This window comes from Melospiza georgiana, chromosome 5 (genome assembly GCF_028018845.1).
Source record: "Melospiza georgiana isolate bMelGeo1 chromosome 5, bMelGeo1.pri, whole genome shotgun sequence".
Taxonomy (NCBI): domain Eukaryota; kingdom Metazoa; phylum Chordata; class Aves; order Passeriformes; family Passerellidae; genus Melospiza; species Melospiza georgiana.
In genome coordinates, this window is record NC_080434.1 from 41949142 (window position 1) to 41969110 (window position 19969).

At 49.9% G+C, this 19969-nt stretch overlaps 1 protein-coding gene across 3 annotated transcripts in view; it reads left to right on the forward strand.

Annotated features, from left to right (window-relative positions):
• The window catches only part of SEPTIN11 (septin 11), a 46194-nt gene that overhangs the window by 12482 nt on the left and 13743 nt on the right, over nucleotides 1–19969 (forward strand). For all 3 annotated transcript variants that reach the window (XR_009114468.1, XM_058024536.1, XM_058024535.1), the window contains exons 2-7: nucleotides 9859–9973; nucleotides 12003–12198; nucleotides 13195–13381; nucleotides 15038–15199; nucleotides 16795–16891; nucleotides 17816–17984. Coding sequence is in view for 2 of the 3 variants with exons in the window: in XM_058024536.1 (XP_057880519.1) it covers nucleotides 9859–9973; nucleotides 12003–12198; nucleotides 13195–13381; nucleotides 15038–15199; nucleotides 16795–16891; nucleotides 17816–17984 (926 nt within the window). In the remaining variant the exon portion in view is untranslated. The remainder of the gene's footprint in view (nucleotides 1–9858; nucleotides 9974–12002; nucleotides 12199–13194; nucleotides 13382–15037; nucleotides 15200–16794; nucleotides 16892–17815; nucleotides 17985–19969) is intronic.

Below are 19969 nucleotides of genomic sequence, written 5' to 3' on the forward strand. Positions count from 1 at the left end.
TCAACTCCAGAAATGTGAAGCTTCTGTAGCAGTTATCAGTGCAGCAAAACACAGGGAGGATAAAAAACCTGATGTAGGGTGACCTTCTGGTCCCATCTCCTAACAATCCCAGTGTTGTGGCTGTGCTGCAGGCCTAGATCAGATGGCCTTTTCTCCGGAGAAGCTCTAGCCAAGGAGGTTTTTTGGAAAGACAAAACATGGTCTTTCAAGGTAACCACAAAAATTTGGAGTTAGTGCAGTGGAGGGAAGGAAGTAATTCAGTTGAAATATAGAATTGCTCCTATTCATAAAAATTTTAGTGTTGGCTTTCCCTGTTTAGGGCAGGAAAACCAGGACTTGCTGAAGGCAAGTGGGGAACTTTATTGCTTTGAGGTAGTTGAGAGCTCCAAGTCTATGGACTAGTATTCCAAAACTGTGGGCCAAATAGAGTAAACCTTCACCTTTTCCTCCACATGCAGATTCAATCTAACTTAATTCCCCTTTCCTTCTTGCTGAAGATGAAAAACTGTGTGCTAAGGCAAACAGTATTTGTGATTTTCAATATTTATTGATTGCTGACCTTTTCTTACTCACGTTGAAGGATTTCTGTGGCGCCTTGGAAGAGCTCTGTGTGCCATGAGGGACTCGGTGTGTTCTGTTTCCCTTTTCAAAGCAGATGTGGGGGCTGTGACTCAACACTCAGCATATTAGGCTGTGCCATGAATTCACTCAAAGCTGGTTCTTTTGCTTTGTTGTTTTCTGGTTACTTGGTCAGTATCACACTCGAGTGAGAATGATAACACTGGGCTTGGCTAAACACAAGATGTTTTCTCTGGTCTTTTACTTAACAACCTTAGTGCAATATATGCACATACGTGTTGCATGTGAATTTAAGAAGAGGTGGTCTGAGCTAACTCTTTTCAATCCAGTTGGTGCTGGATTGACACTTCCTTGGTAATGCTGGACCAGTAAAGTTTCCCTGGGGAACTCCTGTGTGTATTTAGCACTATTTTGGGCTCTGCAAGCCTTGGTAGGGATTTGTCAAGGAACTGGGTGATGATTAGTTTGATGTTAGGACTGGTTTATACTTGCTGCTGTGGTACCTGGGCATGGGATAAGCCTTATGTGTATGTACATCGGTGTTAGCTCAGGATTTAAGTGTGGGGACAGCTACTGTGATAGATCCTGAGCTCTTTAGTCCAGGATGAAGAGAAGTGGTAAATAAATGGTCTGAAGCTGTGTGCATTGATAGGCACAGCTCTGGTGCCCTGCCTGGGAGCTGTGTCCATGTGCCAGGCAGCCACAGTGTCCCCCACCTGCCCCTGAGCAGGCCAGTAGGGCACAGTGTTAACATGGATCCTGCTCCTGAGTCCCAGGGATCATTCATTATCCCGAGCATGAGCTGGGGCACCTTCCAGTCCTGCAGCTTGTTGAATGGGAGCTGACAAAACGTGGCCTTGATATGTGGCTGCAGCTTTTCAGGAAGGAGCATGTGGGGTTAAGGAACTGTGAGGCAGCCCTGCTGGGCTGTGCCTTTGCCACCTCGAGGAAAGCTGCTGCTTTTTGTGTCCCAGGGGCCCTTAATGTGAGTCAGGTATTGGAACAGTGCTGCCTTGTTACACTTTGTAAGCAAGCCCTTTGGGCTGCTTTCCTTTCTCAAAATCCTTCCTCTGCTCTGGTTGTGCTCACAACCCTAACTGGACTGGAGTTGGTGGAAGGTTGGAGGAAAACCTGGCAATGGGGTCGCATGCTCTGTTGCCAGGTTTGTCTTAATTCTGCCTTTTTGTGCCTGGGGACAGTGTCCCAGAGAGCTCCCTCCTCTCTGTGGGTGTAACTGGAATCTTGCTGAGTTCATGTGTCACCCTTCCCTCTGTGGCAGGTTCCATGTTGGTCTGTGCCTCCAGCTTTGAGCAAAGTATAGATCCAATGACTTAATGGCCTGTGGTGCAGCTGTTTCAAGGCTATTTTAAGAGCATGACAGTGAAATACAGAATGAAATGACTGTTGGATTTTCTCTCTCTCCTGCCTTGCTGGACTGTGTCTGTGGTGGTGTGGCACTGTGCAGCCAGAAGGGCTGGAAAAGGGCAAAGAAATGGGAGAGAGCAGTGTTTCTAATGGCCATACAGCAATGTGCCTTCCTGCTGTCTCCCAGCTGGCTTCTGTCCTTCTGATGGGAGTTGTTTTTAACTCTTAAGGTGGCAAGTTCTCAAGTCTAGCAAAAACTGGTCCTTTTCTGGTCCTGGCTGGTGTCAGCTGGCCTGGAGTCACAGCCTGACTCGTGTGTCGTGTCACTGTGCAGCGTTTCAGGGCTCACGGGAAGGAGCCTGCAGCTCCCTGCGCTGTGCCTGCCTGAGGGAGCGGTGGGGATGCTCCAGGGGGAGCTTTGCCCTTCCCTGTGTGTGGCACTGCAGCAGCCCGAGGGCAGGGGCACCGCCATTGAAGCGGGAGGAGAGCAGTGGGTCGGCACGGGCGGCTGGCAGGAGCAGCAGCTCCCTTTTGATTCCCTCGGCCCTGCACAGGCGGGCAGAGAGGGAATGTTGCACGTCGTGCTCCTGTCAGGAGAGAGATTGGCCAGAGAAGCACAGAGCATCTGGTTCTCATTGGGCTCTGCCTTTGGATGGTCTTCATTCTTGTTTGTCACATTGTCTTTTTTTTTTTTTTCCCCTTCCTTCCTCTCTCCTTTTTTCTTTTTTTTTCCCTTCAGCGAGTTTACAAGCCTTGCTGGAATGCACATATGGTCCTTATCATCCCCAAAGTCCAGCCTTTTTTTTTTTTTCTTTTGCTGGTTAGCAGTTTGTGACATCAGGGGCTGTTAGAAGCATTAGTCACTTTGCCTCCAAATAGAAAGGTCCGTGGTTTTTGGAAATCTATGGAGGAAAATGTCTTTTATGTCAGTCCTTGGCATACATGGAATTGTGAGTGCTCTGAGCTTGTGCTGACCTTTAGCCAAACATTTTGCCTGAAGACAAATGCTCGTTCCCACTCTCTGCTGCCCCTCCTGAGTGGTCAGATTTTGCTGACTTCCCGCTTTCCAGAAGAATGCAACTGTATCCTTTTCCCTCCGTGCTCCTGCCGAGTTCCAGCCGCTTGCCAATGTAAGCAGCTCCGCTCTCTTCCCCGCCGGCGTGCCCGGAGGCGCGGGGCTGGCTGGGCCGCGGGAAGCGTGTCCTTGCCGTGTGACAGGGGTGGCTCTGGCAGCTGTGAGCGCTGCAAACCAGGACATTTGGTGCTGCGCGTTCGGGAGGTGGGCGCTGTGCTTCCCACCCCTTGTGGCATCCGTGCTGGGCGAGCTCGGAGCTGCTCGGGCTGGGGCACGCTGGCTCTGTGTGTGTGGGCTGCACCTAAGCAGGGACCGCCTTGTGGTGCCTGCTCGTTGTCCCCTCTGCCATCCTGCCCCTCGTTCAGGGGGCCAGCCCTGCACAGAGCGTTGCTCCCGTGTGTTACTGCCTGTGGAAGTGTGTCCAGCATCATCAGAGCCTCTGGGGGCATCTGCTCAGGGGAACTCCTTACTTGGTCTCAGTGGCAGCCTCCTCTGGCCGGAGGTTCTGCAGTTCCATGAGATTTTATCTGTAGAGCATTATTTTCTGCAAGGGGGGCAGCATGAGTCCCACACCTGCTCTTCCCCATCTGCTGCTGCCCAGTGCTCTGTTGGTCAAGTTGCTTCCAGCCTTCCTTCCACAAAATGACCTTTTCTGCCACCCCGATTCTTGGGGATTAAAGGCAAAATCAGGGAGAGCCTTTTTGTATTCCCTGTGACCTCCCAGTTTAATGAGCAAGGGAGCCAAGTGTGGCATAGCTCTGCTGACAGCATTCCCTGTTCCTGGGAGCAGAGACCTGGCTCCTTGCTCTTGTGGTTGATGTTGCTGGAGGGCTGGGCCAGGGACCTGGTGGGGAGCTGTGTGTCCCTGTGCAGCTGCAGCTGGTGCCAGCTTTTATCCAGGAAGATCAAGATGCTTTCCTGCAGTCCATCCCTCAGGGACAATAGCTGCAGCAGTGAGTCACTGGTGGCTTGGTGGCAGGCAGGGAGGCACAGATCTTCATGGCTTAACTGACACATTAATGTACAGAATGAGAGCATGCCTTCCACAGGGGTCTGCTCTCCCCGTTGAGAGAAAAGGGGGGGAAAAAAGAAAGCAAGGGGGAAGAAAAACAACCAAGAACCTCCCGGACTTGAGTAACTTGTGCAGACATTTGCCCGAGCCTGCAGCCAGCCAGCCAGCAGCAGCATGGAGCCAGGAACTCCCCCTCCTCTGCTGGTGACACTGATGGTTATCTTACCCTGAAACAACAGCCAATAAGTCCTTCCTCTCTTTCTGAACTGATTAACTGATTGATTGCTATCAGCCCTTTTCTTCTGGCATCCCTGCACGCCTAGGAGGGGAAGGGAGTTGTTCTTGCTTCCCATGTTCTCCCCGTGCTATTCATAAATCCATTTGTCCAGCAGTTAAGGGTTTGGCCATCCCTTAACTCTGTGTAAGGAAGGGGAGTGGAGTTATGGGTGCTGTTGGGAGGAACAGGGAGCTTGGCTCTGGCTTAGGCACTGGGAGTACTTGGTACCCTCCTGGCAGGGAGATGAGCTCTTGGATTTAACTCTGGGAGGGGGATAGGTATTTCTCCTCCTGACTGCTCCTTGCTTCTGTGCTCATGCTCTTGCCTGAGCTGCTTTTTTATCTGAGCAGACTAAACTATCCCTGAGGTCCCTGGCTTTGGATGCAGCATCTAAGATGATTTGACCTAGTAATGAGTCAAAAATGTTGCTGGTCTGAGCTGCTGACAACAATAAAAGCTTTTAGAATTTCTTAAAGGTGCCTCCTAAGTCGTGTGGCCTCAAATAACTAAACACTTGCTTCATATTTGGTGTTGAGCTCAATATTTTGCATACCAGCCTTGTTCCCCTCTTGAATTTGAGGCTGGTTTTTGTTTTCTTTAACTCTTGGGAGGCCGTGTGAAGCTGACCCCCAGCCGCCAGCAGCAGTGGGCCGGGAGGGGCCCAAGGGGAATGTTTTGCCAGCAGCCTTAAAGCAAAAGGGGCTCAGCCAGGAGCTTGCTTGGACTGGGGAATAGCCACCATCATGGTTGAGTCCTGAGGCAAGGGGAGCAGCCTGGGACAATAAATGTCCTTGTGGAACTCTCCCCTTGGCCTTTTGGGAGTGGGGCTTCTTTCCTGCCTGGGAGAGGAGCAACTTTGCTTTGTTTCCAATCCACTGCCAGACACTTTTGGAAGCGTAAGGACTCAGCTCTGCTTTGTGCTGCTTCTGGAGGAGTGACATGGGGCCCACCTTTACCTCCAGCTCCCTGTCCACACACAGATGTGCTGTTCCTGACTCCAGGGAGGAGGAAAATCTTCATTCCTGCTGGCCCTGCCAAGCTGTGGTGGCTTGGGAGGAATGAGCTGACTCGCCTTGCACGTGCCTTATCAGCTGAATTGTTTTATAGGGCTTCACTGATTCCTGTCCAGCCAAACCCACTGTTTGCCACAGGCCATCCATTACAGCATTGCCTGACTTGTGAAACCATTGCCACCAGGAGTTATGTGTTAAGAAAAAGATATCTAAAAGAGCCTTGAGAGGGTTCTGAGACTGCAAACCCATTCTTGTCTTTTGCAGGGCTTTTTTACCCCCTTAAAATGAAGAGCAGTGGGATGTGAGTGCCTGACAATCAATCTTTTTATATAAAGTAATGGTAGGTAGTATTTGCTGTGCCTCTGGGGGCCTGTCTCTGCTCAACTTACCCCTTCCCTTCCCCTGCTGCAGTTAAAAGCAGCAGCTGTGATAACAGCAGCTCGAAGATAGTTGTTGATCCAAGAAATATCGACTGTGGGATGCCTTGTAGGGCTTTCTGCAAAGAGCAGTCAAGTGATCAGCATCTTTTCCCAAGAAACAAGCATTTATTTGTTCATGTCATTCCCCGGTTTTTGTAGGGGTTAGCACATAGCTCTGGCTGTTCAGAATCCCATCCTGCTCATGGATGGTATGGGAAGAGGGAGGGAAACAGTGCCCTGTAAGGCAGGATTCAGTACAGGAGACGTGACTGCCTTGAGGAAGAGTTTAAAAACACAGGCCGCTTTTGGGATGTCTTAAGCTCTCCAACGTGTGAGAACATCCAGACACCCAAGTCTAGCAGCACATCTGGTGCAAGCTGGCTGGTCTCTGCAGGAGTCTGTGGAGCTGCAGTTTCACCCATGCTCATCTTGTCCATGGATCCTGAAGCGGGGAGCAAGGGAGCAGAACACCTGTGGGTTTGATTATGACCCGTGGAGCAAATTACCAGCTTTGTATGAGAACCTGGAAGCTGCAGAAGTTTAAGTAGTGTAATAAAATTATCACTGGGTGAAAGGGTGGATTTTGGCATTTTTTGGAATGGGAGTTTTTGGTGACAAGATGGAGGCACTTGGGTGTGTCCAGCCTTTCTTCTTCTCCTTCTCTACCTCCACCTTCTGCCGTGATGTTGGCACTTTGGGGTTGGTTTAGAATAGGAATTCGCTGTCTAACATAGGTGATAGCTATTGGAAAGTGATTGTAAACATGTTACATGGAGTTCATAGTCTAAAGAGACAGTACTGCCCTGAGGGCGGTCAGAGTGCTGCTGGCTGTCCTGCTGAGCGGGCCTCAGCTAAACAGGAGAAAACTTTTATAGATAAGATATAATAAACAACTCTGAGACCAAAAACTGAAGAACTGCAGTTCATTCTTTGGATGTGTGGGACGAAACAGAGACTTTGCTCATGTCTCAGGGCTGCAATAACCGGCAAACTCCCGAGAGGTGCACACAGGGCTCTGGGGGGGGAGCCGGAGCCCTGTCAGCCTTTGACTGCTCTTCAGCCTGAGGTGCCCAGTTCCCAGAGGGGTGACTGAGCTGGGATCAAACCCAGCCCACTGACTGTGCTCAGGAGCTTGTCATGGCAGTTCACAGCTGGAGAAGCAGGGCCCTCTGACTGAGCATCCCCTTGTTGTTACAACACTTCTGCTCTGCCAGACCGAAAGCTTGAATCACTTGCCTGCTCTGCTGCTGATACCCTGAGCAATCAGGCTTGTTGCTCTCCAGCAGAGGCTTCCTTTCCTTGTGGATGAAGCTATATCCCCTTGAAGGGGTGAAAGCAGGAGCAGAGGCCTGGCTGCAGTGGGAAGTGGTTGTGCAGTGCGTGCACCTCTTTTCTCTGGGGAGATGCAGCCTGCAGCTCCCCCAAAAATGTGTCAGGTTTCCAAGGGCATCTGCCTGCTGTAGAACTGGTTCTGTTTGTGTGTGGAGGAGATATCTAGAAATCTAGTTTCTTTGGCTCTCCTGCCTCCTCCAGAATGTGTATCTGTGGGCCTTGTGCAGCACTGCAGCTATTTTCTATGTCTGCTTTGCTCAGGGAGATGTGCTGCATCCTGGGAACACTGAGGGAGGTGAATGCTGGGGTTTGTGTTACATCTCTGCCTGTGCCTCAGGCCTCAGATCTTTTCACCAGTGTTTTTGATGTTTTGAGCAGATATCAGGCTACTCCTGTCTCCTGTTGTGCAGCACAGCCTGTGAAAAATACTTGGCATTGCAAAGTGCAGAGTTAGTTTTTGTTTATTCCATTGTTGATGTTTGATGAAAAAAAAAAGCAAGGGGAGGGGAATAAACCGGAGAAGGTCTGCAGCAAAAATAACTGACACAGATGCAAGAGATGAGTCTAACTCCTGTTCCTGCTGAGCAACTGATGATGAGGCAGTACTTACTTTCCCAAAATATGTCAGGGAAAGAGATACTGGTGCTGTGCTGAGGGATGTTCAACACCCACCAGTTTGTGTGAAGCCTGTGAGTCATGGGCACTTTTTGCTTTTGGGATCTGCTCTGCACTCCCTTCACTTGATCATAAACCCAAGCCCACCAATTTTTTTAGAAATACTAATGTTACAAATACTTACTTTAACCCATTCATGTAATACATCAATCCCAAGACCTTTTCCAGGGAAATCTCTGCTGGGGGTGAATGAGGTGATGCTCTTTCTGGGTGGTTATCCTTTACCCAGCTTGAGAGAAGGAGATAGCATCTCTTAATCACCTTAAGCTTCTGTGGTGTGGTGCTGGTGAGTAGCTCCCAGCTTACAGAGGGATGGAGGTGAGCAGGCTGGTAAATTGGCATTTAGCTATGGACAGGCCTGGTTTGGATGCTGAGGGAAGGCTCAGGTGTCTTGCACAGGTGCCAGGCTCTGTGTGCTAGCATGGCAGAAAGGATCCCTTTACCCAGACTCCTGGCACAGACTGAGGCATTTTCACTTGGACATGTCACTTTACTCAGGGAGTTTTGGTATTTCTTTAGGTCTGAGTTTATTTTCATGACACTCAACCCAAATGTAACTAATTTCTCCCTGCAGTTGGTGCCTGGTCCATTGTGTTCTGAGGAGGGAAGTGGAGCTGCTCAGCAATTTTGCAGAGAGTGGGAAGTCCTCCTCTGCTTTTGATTCTTATCAACCAAAGTGTTGTCTATGTCTGGTCCAAAACCCACTTTGTGGAAAGAAGCTGGAGCTTGCCAGCATCTTTAAACCAGCAGTCTGAGGCTGTGGCCTTTGGGAGTGACTCCGTTGGAAAGGCTTGGGTTTGGAGAAAGGTTCCAAATTAAGGACAACTAACTTTAGGAGAAAAATGTTGTGAAATAACAGCAGAACTGCTCCAGGTCTATCGAGTTGGTGGGTTTTTTTTTGCTTGCTTGTTTTAATGGGGACCTTGGCATAACCGTGACTTGCCAGGGAAGGAGGTAACTGGGCCAGGTTGCTTTTCCAAGCCTCTCTGTGGATTGCCATGCAGCTGCTGTGGGAAGGACCCAAACACAAACTGGGGGTTGTGTCAAACCTCCCTTCTGCAAGCTTTGTGCTGCTCCCTTGCCCTCCACAGACCAGCTTTGGGGTGTTGGATGTTGTCAGCTCAAGCCCCGAGGAGGAGAGCGGGTCATAAGGGGTGACTGGCACCTCTGGGCTGCCTGGCCTGGCTTCTTTTCCTGATGAGGATGTGCACAGGCATCACCAGGGGCTCTGTAGGTCACGCAGGAAACACTGGGAACAGTGCCCTGCTTCCTCACCTCGTGTCAGATCAGGTTATTTGTAAACCAAGGCATGGCAGCATGCTCATTTTATTCCTGTCCTGTCAAAGCCTGGAAAAGCTGGAAAGAGTTTTAGCTGGCTCTGGTGGCACAGTTGCTATCTGAGCTGTGTCCTGCTGTGGCCATGCTGAAGGGTTGCAGGGAAAGGCCAAGAATGTTGGCATTTCCCTTGTAGTCCTGGGAGGACAGAGCACGTGTGAGTGCTGCTCCTTGCCTTTGGCACACTGAGCCAAGCAAAGCCCCACCTTGGCTCTCAGCTCGCCTACGCAGGTATCTGTCAGGAATAGCTTTTGGAGCTGCAAGCAGGGCCATATCACAACCTGTGTCACTTCTCAGTGTGCTTCTTGAGGGAGCCAGCCTCACTGGGAAGTTTGGGGAGTTTCCCATGCTGCTGGGGAAGTTTTGAAGTGGAAGGTTGGCTGGTTTCTGCTGTGTAGCTGTGCAGTGGACACAAAGGAGGCAGCCTCAGCTGCTTCACCAGCTGAACAGGAACTGGTCAGCTCACAGCTCTGTGTTCCACTCTCTTTTCCAGGTGTCTGCCAAAATAATCTTAGGGTAAAGAATCATGGTTTATTGGTGATAAGCACGGAGGACCAGTGTGGTGGTGTTTGTTTTGGGGATGTTTTAGTTCCTGAGCCCCACAGCAGATATAGATAGAAGGAAAAGGAGAGTGTGTTTGGGAGGGACACCCAAGACACAGATCCTGTGTCCCAAAAGCCTCTGTGTCCTTAATGCAGTTCTGACAGGACCTGTTCCCTGCCAGGGGTGTTGCAACCCTGCTGAATGCTTTTCTGCTTTTCTCCTGGCTCTTACAGAACGATGACCTCAGGAACCTGTCCCTGTCCGGCCACGTGGGCTTTGACAGCCTCCCAGACCAGCTGGTCAACAAGTCAACATCACAGGGCTTCTGCTTCAACATCCTGTGTGTGGGTAGGTCACCTGCTGGGCCCTCAGGGGCCACAGCCCCACACTCACACCTTTTCCCCCTGCCCAGGGCAGGGCTGAGCCCCTGCAGGCTGTGCTTGTCTTCCCAGAGCTGCTCCATGGTGAAATGGAGTGTTCCTCTTTGCCCTTTCTCTGCCCTGTCCCCTGAGTCAGAGCATGGCAAGTGCTAGCTGTTAAACTCTATCCCTCTGATCATCCAGTGGTTCTGCTTTCCCCAAAGGCTGCCTGTAAGGAAACTGAACTTGGGAACTAAATGTATTTTTAAAAGGATACTCACTTAAATCTGCTTTTCTCTGGATTGGGTGTGGAGGCTGTTTCTCACCAAATTGCATTCCTTCCCTTCCAGGGTTTGCCTGTATCCTTACATTCTTAGTTTCTCCACTTGGAAACGATGCCATTTTTAGTCTCCAAATGATGTACTGGAGAACAAAGCTTGTCACCTGTCCTCTGCTGTATTTAATGTGGAAGTTGGTTTAATAGCCTGAGTTACTTTTTCCAAATTGTTCAGAGGGTGAAATACAAGGAAGCAGCATCTTCTCTTGGCTGTGGGGAGGTAGCTGCTGTCTTGGTACTCTGTGGCTGCTCCACAGCTGGAAATCCATTGCTCAGCCCCAGGGAGCTGTGAGCCAAGCCAGCTTTGGCTTGTCAGTGAACCCAGAATCTGGTTCTGTAAAGAGACAAAACTGCTGGGTTTTTCTCTTAGCTTGGCAGTGCAGGCTGCAAACATCATCTTTCCATTCATTGTTCATTCAAGCCTCCAAGAGGGGAGTATTGTCCCTTCTAATTAGTTACATTAATTAGCTGGAAAAACCCCACAACCCTCTGACTGTGATTTTTCTACAGCAAATTGAGAATTTCTGTGAGCTGCCTGAAAAGAAATCTAGCAAACTTGACTCCTCTCTGTAGCTCTCTGTGTATGAAAGGCAGAGATAAGAGAGTAGTTGCACTTGTGCGCACTCGAGCTCCCAGCCCTCACGTGACTCTCATAGCAGCATGAAACCATTTCAATCCAGCAGGGAACTGCCTGATTAGCAGGCAGCTCTTTGATCAAAATGGCATAAATTAATTGCCTTTCTCTCTTGAAGTAAATATGCCTTTCTTAGCGTGACTTAATATGTCTCCATTAGCAATTTGATCCACCCCTTTTTTTCCTTGTGAAATGTGACCATCCACCGATTTTCACCCCATATTAACGTTCCACACAAACTGCTGCAGTTGGCCAAGGAACAGAAATCTCAGCCTTGAAAAAAAATTACTGTTTAAAATTGTGATTTGAGAGAGGACACAATTAAATTCAGTGTTGTAATGTGAGACTTCTAATTGGGATGTGAAATGCTGCAGAGCCTATCTGGCATAGAACACAGCAGTTCACATCCGGAGCTCCCTGAAATTCACAGCTTCAGCCACAGGCAGTCTGTACCATCAGTTTAGGACTTGGCTCTCTGTGTGAGTTGCCTCAGCCACCCCTGCTCACAGCATGGGTAGCAATAGCTGCTTGAGAGTGTAATTGCTAAACAAACAGTTTTGACTGAAAAATGGGATTTAGGCTAATGCTTTCATCCATGTTGCTAATTGCACTGGGGATTAGTGAAACTGTAATAGTTTTAAAAGTTGGTATTTAACCAGTATGCCTTTTTCTTAAGAACTCTGGATATATTTCTCTGTCTCAGATTTTTAATGTCTTAAGTTGCACTATGGGTATTGGATGATCTTCTTGAGACAACAAAACTGCCCGAAAAAGGCTGAAACAAAATGAGGGAATCAGGTGTGGAGTTGAGAGAATTGGCAACTTGCTACCATTAAGAAAGTTCCTGGGTCAGTCCTGGGGCAGTGGTCAGGATGGGGAGTGTCTCTGAAGACATCTCTTCCCGCAGGGATTATCTTGCTTAGCAATGTGCATGTAGCCTAATTCCGCTGCTGCCCAAGTGGAATAACTCCTTAACCTGGGGAACGTGCCAGAGAAAGAGGCGAGGGAGGCCCTGTCCTGACACTTGTGTCACTTCTGTGTGCTCAGGTGAAACTGGCATTGGCAAGTCGACGCTGATGGACACGCTGTTCAACACCAAGTTCGAGAGTGAGCCCGCCACGCACAACGAGCCCGGCGTCAGGTTGAAAGCGCGCAGTTACGAGCTCCAGGAGAGCAACGTGCGCCTCAAGCTGACCATCGTGGACACCGTGGGCTTTGGTGATCAGATCAACAAGGATGACAGGTAATCTGAGCTCTGCTGGGACACAAATCCCCCTGCTGGTGCCCTCTGAGGTGGGCAGCAGGTTCTGGGGGTGTTTCCCATTCCCAGCTGCTGCTCCTGCCTAACCCTGTGGAGAGAAGGGTGGGCAGCAGGGCTTAGGAGGAGCTTTTGTTCTCTTGCTGTGTCCTGGCATATACAGCTGTGGTGGGTGTGATTCGCTCTGTCCTCCAGTTTGAGGCTTCCCAGTCCTCCTTTGTGCTGCTTTTTTTGCGGGATTTTCTTTAACATTTCTCCCAATGTGAGGCCTTACTGCTTTCTTTGCACACGTCTCTGAGGTTTTTGGTGTCTCAGAGACAGAATTTCCATAAGCCAGGAAACCAGAGAGGCAGTCATTTTACAAACCCACCTAGTGATGTCCATGAAGCTGCCCTTGGTGGAGGGGGAACACATGGAACAATTTTCTTTCCAGAAGTACAAACAGTTAATTTGAATAAGGACATGTTATGCTGCATGGACTGCCTTTTCTCCAACAAAATGGACCCACCAATGTCCATGAATGATGCAGTTGTCTTCTGAGCTTTGCTCATAGACCTTAGTTCCTGACAAGTCCCTCTTATCTTGTGACTCTCTGTTCCCTCTTTTAAGATGATGAGATTTTGGACAAGCTAGGGGGTAGGTCATGTATTCATGTTTAAGTTTTTTTGTTAGATGATTTTCAGTGAGATTGGCAGAGCAGCAGCTCAGACTTGATCAGACTTGAACTGCCAAAGGCATTGTTCTTCACGTTAGCAGTCTTGTGTGGTTTCCATGCACCTGAAATTGAGGGCTGTCATATCTGTTGTGCTTTGCCTGTGCACCAAGTGGAAACACACCCTTGTGAAGGAGGGACTGTAGGTTGGTGGGGAGTATCCTAAAGCAGTGCTTGTCCCGTGCCATACAGAGCTCCTGAGTGTACATCAGTGTCCTGTGTGGTCCCAGCTCTAATTCCCTGCTTTTCTCTGTGCCTTCTCTCCCCAGCTACAAGCCCATAGTGGAATACATCGATGCCCAGTTCGAAGCCTACCTGCAGGAAGAGCTGAAGATCAAGCGCTCCCTGTTCAACTACCACGACACGCGGATCCACGCCTGCCTCTACTTCATCGCTCCCACCGGGCACTCGCTCAAGTCCCTGGACCTGGTCACCATGAAGAAGCTCGACAGTAAGGTACTGGCTGCCTGGGTCACCATGGCCCTGTGGTGCTTTCATTATCTTGCCATCTGCTCAGGAAAATCATGTCTGGTTTAGCAGTGGAGAACTGCAGGCATAAAGTGTGAGAGGTGTACCTGGGGCAAGCTGCTGCAATGGGTCATTATTCTGCTTCACATGCTGCACAGATTTATTGAGAGTTTGGACTCCTACTCTTTTCCAGCTCTACCTAGGGTGGGGAGCTTGGCCATGTGATCCCCAGCTCATCTTTAAAGTCAATAAAGACAGTTGAGGTTGTCTTTCTAGTCAGTTAAAAACAAATGGAGGTGCTGTGTCTGCTTGCTCTGACCTCATCCAGCTAGACAAAAACGGTGATGTGATCTGCTATGGCAAACATAGTGCTGTTCTAGCTGTAAAGTCATAGACAAGAATCTGAATAAATATGTTAGTTGGCATCTGCTCTTCCAGGTGCCCTCATGGGCTTGGTTTAAATCATGGTTCAAATGAGATTGCCTCTCTTCTAGGAAAAATAACTGAGGTACAAATGTAGAGCCTGAGTAGCTAAACTGAGCTTCTCTGTGCTCCTTTCCATCATGATTAAGCAATTTAAATCAGTCCACTGTTCACCTCATTGGATCCTGATTCTGCAGGGCATCAATGATGGCAGTGGTTCTTTGTTTCCTAGAGAGGCCAATCAATTGGGTTTTATGTGGTGAGAGAGAAAGTTCCTTGCCTTCTTCAACTGAAAATAAGGTTATGGAGATTTATCCCAAGTGAGCTAATTGACATTCCTGGTCTATCTTTTTGGCCAAGGGGGATTTAGTAGCTCCAAACAGAATTAAGTGATGTAATAGAAGAGGATTTTTAAGTACTGTAGTTAAGATCCCTCCATATAGGTCGATATTGCTGTTATCCTCTGTACAATTTCTGTCTGCTGTTGCAGGGAAAAGCAAACCTTCAAGATCAAAAGCAGAAACTGTCCCTCTGAAGGGAGGAGACAGGGAGAGAAGGCAGGATCTTTATCCTTGCCAACAGCCTGCCTAGGGAAGAGAGGCAGTAACTCATCTTTCATCTCAGAGCTGTGCAGGGAGGAGTGATCCCTGGTCCTGCAGTGCAGCAGTGTCCAGGGGCACATGAGGGCACACAGGTGGGGGAAGTGTGCCTGTATTACTGCCAGCCCCTGTCCTGTGTGTCCCAGGGCTGGATAGGCACCATCTGCTTCCACCTCCTGTGACAGCAGCTCTGCAGCCCCTCCGGTGTCCCTGGTGACATTCCCCTAGTGGGGGTCTGCGACAGGCTGTTCTCTGAGCATGGCTCCAGCTGAAATCCAGCCAGCTGCAGTACCAGGGGATGTGCAGAGATGGTCATTTCCTTTCTCTTTTTTTTTTTTGGAGCAGCTCATAATAATCTATGACAACATTTCCTGTCCAGCCAATTCAGATGAGGAGGGGAGTGTGACAGGACAGGAAATAGCATGCTGCCAAATTGCATTTGACTTCTTTCTTAGGCCATCACTGCTGCCTGGAAATCCTGCCTGAGGTGGTGCTGCTGGCAGCAGCAGCCCCAGGGAAGTTCATCTGCTGGGGATGCTGGCTGGTGGCACTTCAGGGTTGTCACTGGGTGTTCTGCTCTGTCCTCTCCCAGAGACACAACCTGTGCTGTCCTGTCTTGCAGGTGAACATCATCCCCATCATTGCCAAGGCCGACACCATCGCAAAGAACGAGTTGCACAAGTTCAAGAGCAAAATCATGAGCGAGCTGGTCAGCAACGGCGTCCAGATCTACCAGTTCCCCACCGATGAGGAGACAGTGGCTGAGATCAATGCCACCATGAGTGTATGTTATCTGCTGGGCTGCCTGCCCTTGCCTTGCCTGGTCCTGTCCTTGATGGCCCTGCTGGATCTTGCTTGGCTTCAAAACTGCAATTTAAGCACAGACATCAGCCTGGCCAGAAGGCTTTTGGGGGCTGGCAGTACCTAGTCTGATACGTTTCCTTGTGTGACAAACACTTCTCCCCCGTTTCAGTTCTCACATCCTTCCCCTGTTGCAGTATTCCCGTCTCTGGAAAGGAAGAGGATGGGAGGCAGGGCCTCAGTGTGGTCAGGGCAGAGAGCTGAGGTTTGGCTTTCCTGTCCCAAACGACCACTGGCTGCTTCATGGGGGTGATTCATTCACTGCCGCCTTTGTTTCGGTTTCCGCTGATGTTCCAGCTCTCCACAGCCCATCAGTGACTCTGGCTGTTACCTCCTCCCCTGCCTCTAGACACCGGGTGGGAGGGCACTAAGGGCTAGACTGGACCTAACATTTTAGTGGGGGTTACCACGGGAAGCAACTCTTTGCCAAGGGCCTGACTCAGGGTACAAAGGGAAGAATCTGAGCTCAGGGTTGCTGGCAGTGAGGTGTTGATTGGCCCCAAGAGGATGTGCCAGTCTTAAAACAAGTGCACTCAGATTAAGCTATTTCTTTGCTATTTGAAGGCTGCTGTGAGTTTTGCTGCTCAAGGGTTTGTAGATGGGCAATTATCTCATCCAGCTGAAGGTTAGACCCTCTCCAAAGCTCTCTATTGCCTCTCTTGCTGTTTTGAGCAGGGAGAAGCTGGCACAGAGAAGGCATGTGGCTCTGCCAGCGTGCATTGGTGCGGAGCTCTGTCTTCCTGAGGTGCAGCCTGGCTGCTGTTAAAGCCCTTTGCCAGATAATCCCATCTCCTCTGCCCTGACATCTTCCCTTCCCACCCAGGCTGTGACCACAGCTTAGCTGACACAGCTCCCGCTCCCAGAGCTTGCACCCAGTCCCTTTGGCTGCTGTTAAGGCAGGGAGAGTTTTCCACTGGGCCGGGCTGGGCTGGCAGCTGAGGCGAGCTCCCTCCTGGCAGCAGCCACACTTCTGGGAGTAGATCCCAGATTGCCGCCACCACACCCACAGAGAGACCTGGACGGAGCAGAGCTCCATGACTCAGATGTGTCAGCCAGGGCTGGGTCAGCTCCGCTCTTCCCCTTGCTCACAGCTTTGCCCTGTGTAAGAGGAAGCATTAGCAGTTCTTTGTAGCAGCAAAATCCCCCTGAATTTTGCCTTCCTTGAGAAGATCTAGTGTATTTTCTTTTTTATTGTTTCACGATTCTTTTTTCTCGGTGTTCAAATTCAGTTCCAGTTTGTAAGACTTGTTCTGTGCTTAAGACAGCAGTGCTTTGTAATTAAATGGAAAACAATGTACGTATCTCGTGTTTTTACAACCTCAGAATTTTGGGCTTTAAGTCTGATCAGGTTTCTCATCCAGATTGTCCTGTTGCTCTTCCTGGAACCAGACAAATTGCAAAGGCGTTTAAACAACTTAAATTTAGCAGAGCTGCCCCAGTAAACAGCTTTCTTGAGAAACAATCTCTGGCAAGGCAGCAAAGGAAATCCCCGGCCTCATTGTCCCTTTCCTTTTGTAGGTCCACCTTCCTTTTGCCGTGGTTGGCAGCACTGAGGAAGTGAAGATTGGCAACAAGATGGCGAAAGCCAGGCAGTACCCCTGGGGTGTTGTGCAGGGTATGTTACCAAGGGCACGAGCCAGGCCTTCTCACCCCGTCCCCTTCTGATCCAAGAATAACCAGTTCTGTTACTTCCATCTCTGGATGGCCCTTACCAAAATCTGAGAGAGCACAGCTTAGATCTGAGCATGGGCATCTGGACATGAAGCCAAAAGCTCCTTCCTGCAGGAGGGCAGAGTTTGGCCAGGACACTGTTTGCAGCCCAGGCTTTACTGAAGCTGCCAAAAATCCAGAGCTGATCCTTGCTTTCCAGCTAGCACTGAGAAGTACAGAATTGAGATGGTGATGGTCTCCTTGTGGCTTCAGTTGTGTATCCCATTGGAGAATGGCCCAGGAAGCTGCAGGGGAGCATTCACACTGCAGTTCTGTAAAACTCTCTGGTTTCTCAGTAATACCAGCTGCCCCTGAAGCAGCTTCAGAGACTTCCACTGTGTTTACCAGAGGATGGTACTGGGAAAAACGGTTAGGAAAGAAGCTGATGTATTTGGGAGGTCTTGGACTTGACCTGTGTCCTTCTGGGTTCTTGCTGTTCCCAGAAGACTAGGACCAGATAGCTGGAGATTGAGTTTAGACTTGGCCTCTGCAAGCCCCTATAAGTGCTAGGATTGTGAGTGGGTTTGGGTGGGAAGTGAAATCCTGTGAGCAAACAGATCATCACTTTGCTGGTGCCAAAATGGGTGGGGAGGTGGGAGCCCTGTGACAGATGGGCAATGCACAGATGGTGCAAATCCAGTGCAGGCCTTGAGCTCAGGCCCATGCTGGCGTGGGATGGCTTCAGCCCCAGTTCAGCAGGGCCTTTTGGTGCGGGCTGACTCGGAGCTGTGCTCTGAGGTTTGCTGCACTGGGGCCCAGATCCAGGGAAGGGGGGAGCCCAGCTCCCGGGTTTCATGTTCTCCCTGTGGATATTGTGTCATTTTTGCAGTGGAAAATGAAAACCACTGTGACTTTGTGAAGCTGCGGGAGATGCTGATCCGGGTGAACATGGAGGACTTGCGGGAGCAGACACACACCCGGCACTACGAGCTGTACAGGCGCTGCAAGCTGGAAGAGATGGGCTTCAAGGACACAGATCCAGACAGCAAACCTTTCAGGTAGGGATGTGCAACACAGACACTGCTGTGCTCTGCAGTCTGCTTGCTCTGCTGCTGCTCAGGGCTGCCTGAAATTCTGGTGAGGAAAAGTGCAGCCATGTCTGTGCGACAGCAAGGTGGCCCATGCTCTGGGGACATCCTGAGGTAAATGATCTTTTGACCCTCCTGGAGCTCCTCACAGCTGGCCCAAGGTGAGCTGTGAAGAGGGTGCCACGGTCTCATGCCTGAGGTTTGGCTGATTACCGAACACATAGTTCATTCTGTCAAACAGCTTTATTGGTCTGCAGCCCAAGCCATTAGCCAGGGACAGCAGCTGTGTGGGAATTTGGGAGGGAGTGTTTGTTTTCTCCCTTCATTTCCTGTTTCCCATTCCTCTCAGCTTTTCCCCAGTAATTGCACCCCCTGCCCTACAGTGTTCCATGTCCTCTCTGCCTCCTGGGGAAGGTAGTCAGAATTCCAGTGCACCGGTGGGGGCTTGCCCCTGTAACACACATGTGTGTCAGGGGTTGGCATTGGTTTGGGGTCTTGTTTCTGACTTACTGAGTTGATGCAGCTGCACTTCTACTGCAGCAGAAACCTGGCTGGAATCAGTCAAGCCCAGTTCTGTTACTAAGCCCAAGTGTGAAGCTTTATTGGATTTCCTTTCTGGAGAGCAATGGCTTAAGATGGGCTCAGCCCTTCCTTTGGAGGAATCTGAGGAATTTCCATTGCTTCCTGTACACGAGGCCTCTTTTGACCAAGCTATAAGTAGAAAGGAAATGAAAATGCACAGAATTTCTCCATCTGGTACGTGCTAGTTCAGAGCAGCTCACTCTGGGTGCCTTTTCCCTCCAATAAACAAACAAAACCTATGATCCCAAGCTGTTTGGCCAAGGCTGATGTATATCTGAAATGAGGGAGACATTCTCTCTGAGCTCAGGGATCAAAAGGATACTTTTCCCTGCATCTTGGCCCCAGGAGCCACAGGAACTGCTGCCCTTCAGCCAGCTTGCATCAGCCAGGAGCAGGGAGCCTTTGGCAAATCTCAGGGGGAGCGGGGCAGGAGGTCCCAGCAAAGCCTTGGTGCTGTGTAGGAGCTTCTGTGAGGTGTGGAAAAGGAGCACTGCTGCTGTCTGAGACCCCCACATTGCCTGGCCAGGCTGCAAGAGGTCGGGAGGGAGCCCCAGGATCCCAACAGGCATCAGCCCCATGAAATGAGGTCTCTTTGCACAGAGACCATTCTGCTGTCCTCTGTCTGTTGTGGGCTGAATTCTTTGCTGCTCTGGTTGAGCTTTTCAAAATACTCCTTTTTCAAATAATATTATTTGCCAGGGCATCCTTCAGTGTGTGGGGGCGTGTTGGGAAATCAAGTTACTCTTGTAGTTTAGGTTCATATGGTTGTGTACTTAAAAGCCAATTCCCTTGTCATCTTTGCCTGTGAGAAGCAGCAGGGATCCCAGTTGGTTTGGACTGTTATTCCTTAGGGCTGTAATTGTTTTTTTCACATGCAGCCTGGGAGTTGCCAGGCCTGTTTCTCTGAGAACTTGGCTCCTCTGGAAGTCAGAGTCACTGCAGCAGAGAATGAAGCTTTGAGCCTGGGACAATTTAACAGGAAGTCCCTGCCCCTCTCACTCTTGCCAGGCTTTTCCTGCTTGCCCATCACCCCGCATGGTGTTTCTGGAAGTGATCTTTGGAAGGAGTGGTTTGCAGTCCACGATCCCACGAGCTGCGTGCAGAGCTTTCTGTTTCACTCTCTGAGGCTCTGCTGCTTCCTAGGACACCGTGGCACTAATTGCAGATTCAGTTTGTGCTCACTGAGCAGCAAAGGCTCACCTGCCCTCGGGCTTTGCCACATCTTTCACAAGGAATTGAAGTTTCAGTGTCCGCAGTCAGAGCATTAAATCCAGCACTGAATTTTAGCGAGGTTTTGTTTTGAGTCTCTTGAAGACTGTATGCTGTGAGAGGTCTGGTTCTGCATGTAGCTAAAACTCCAAAGATAGCTCTTG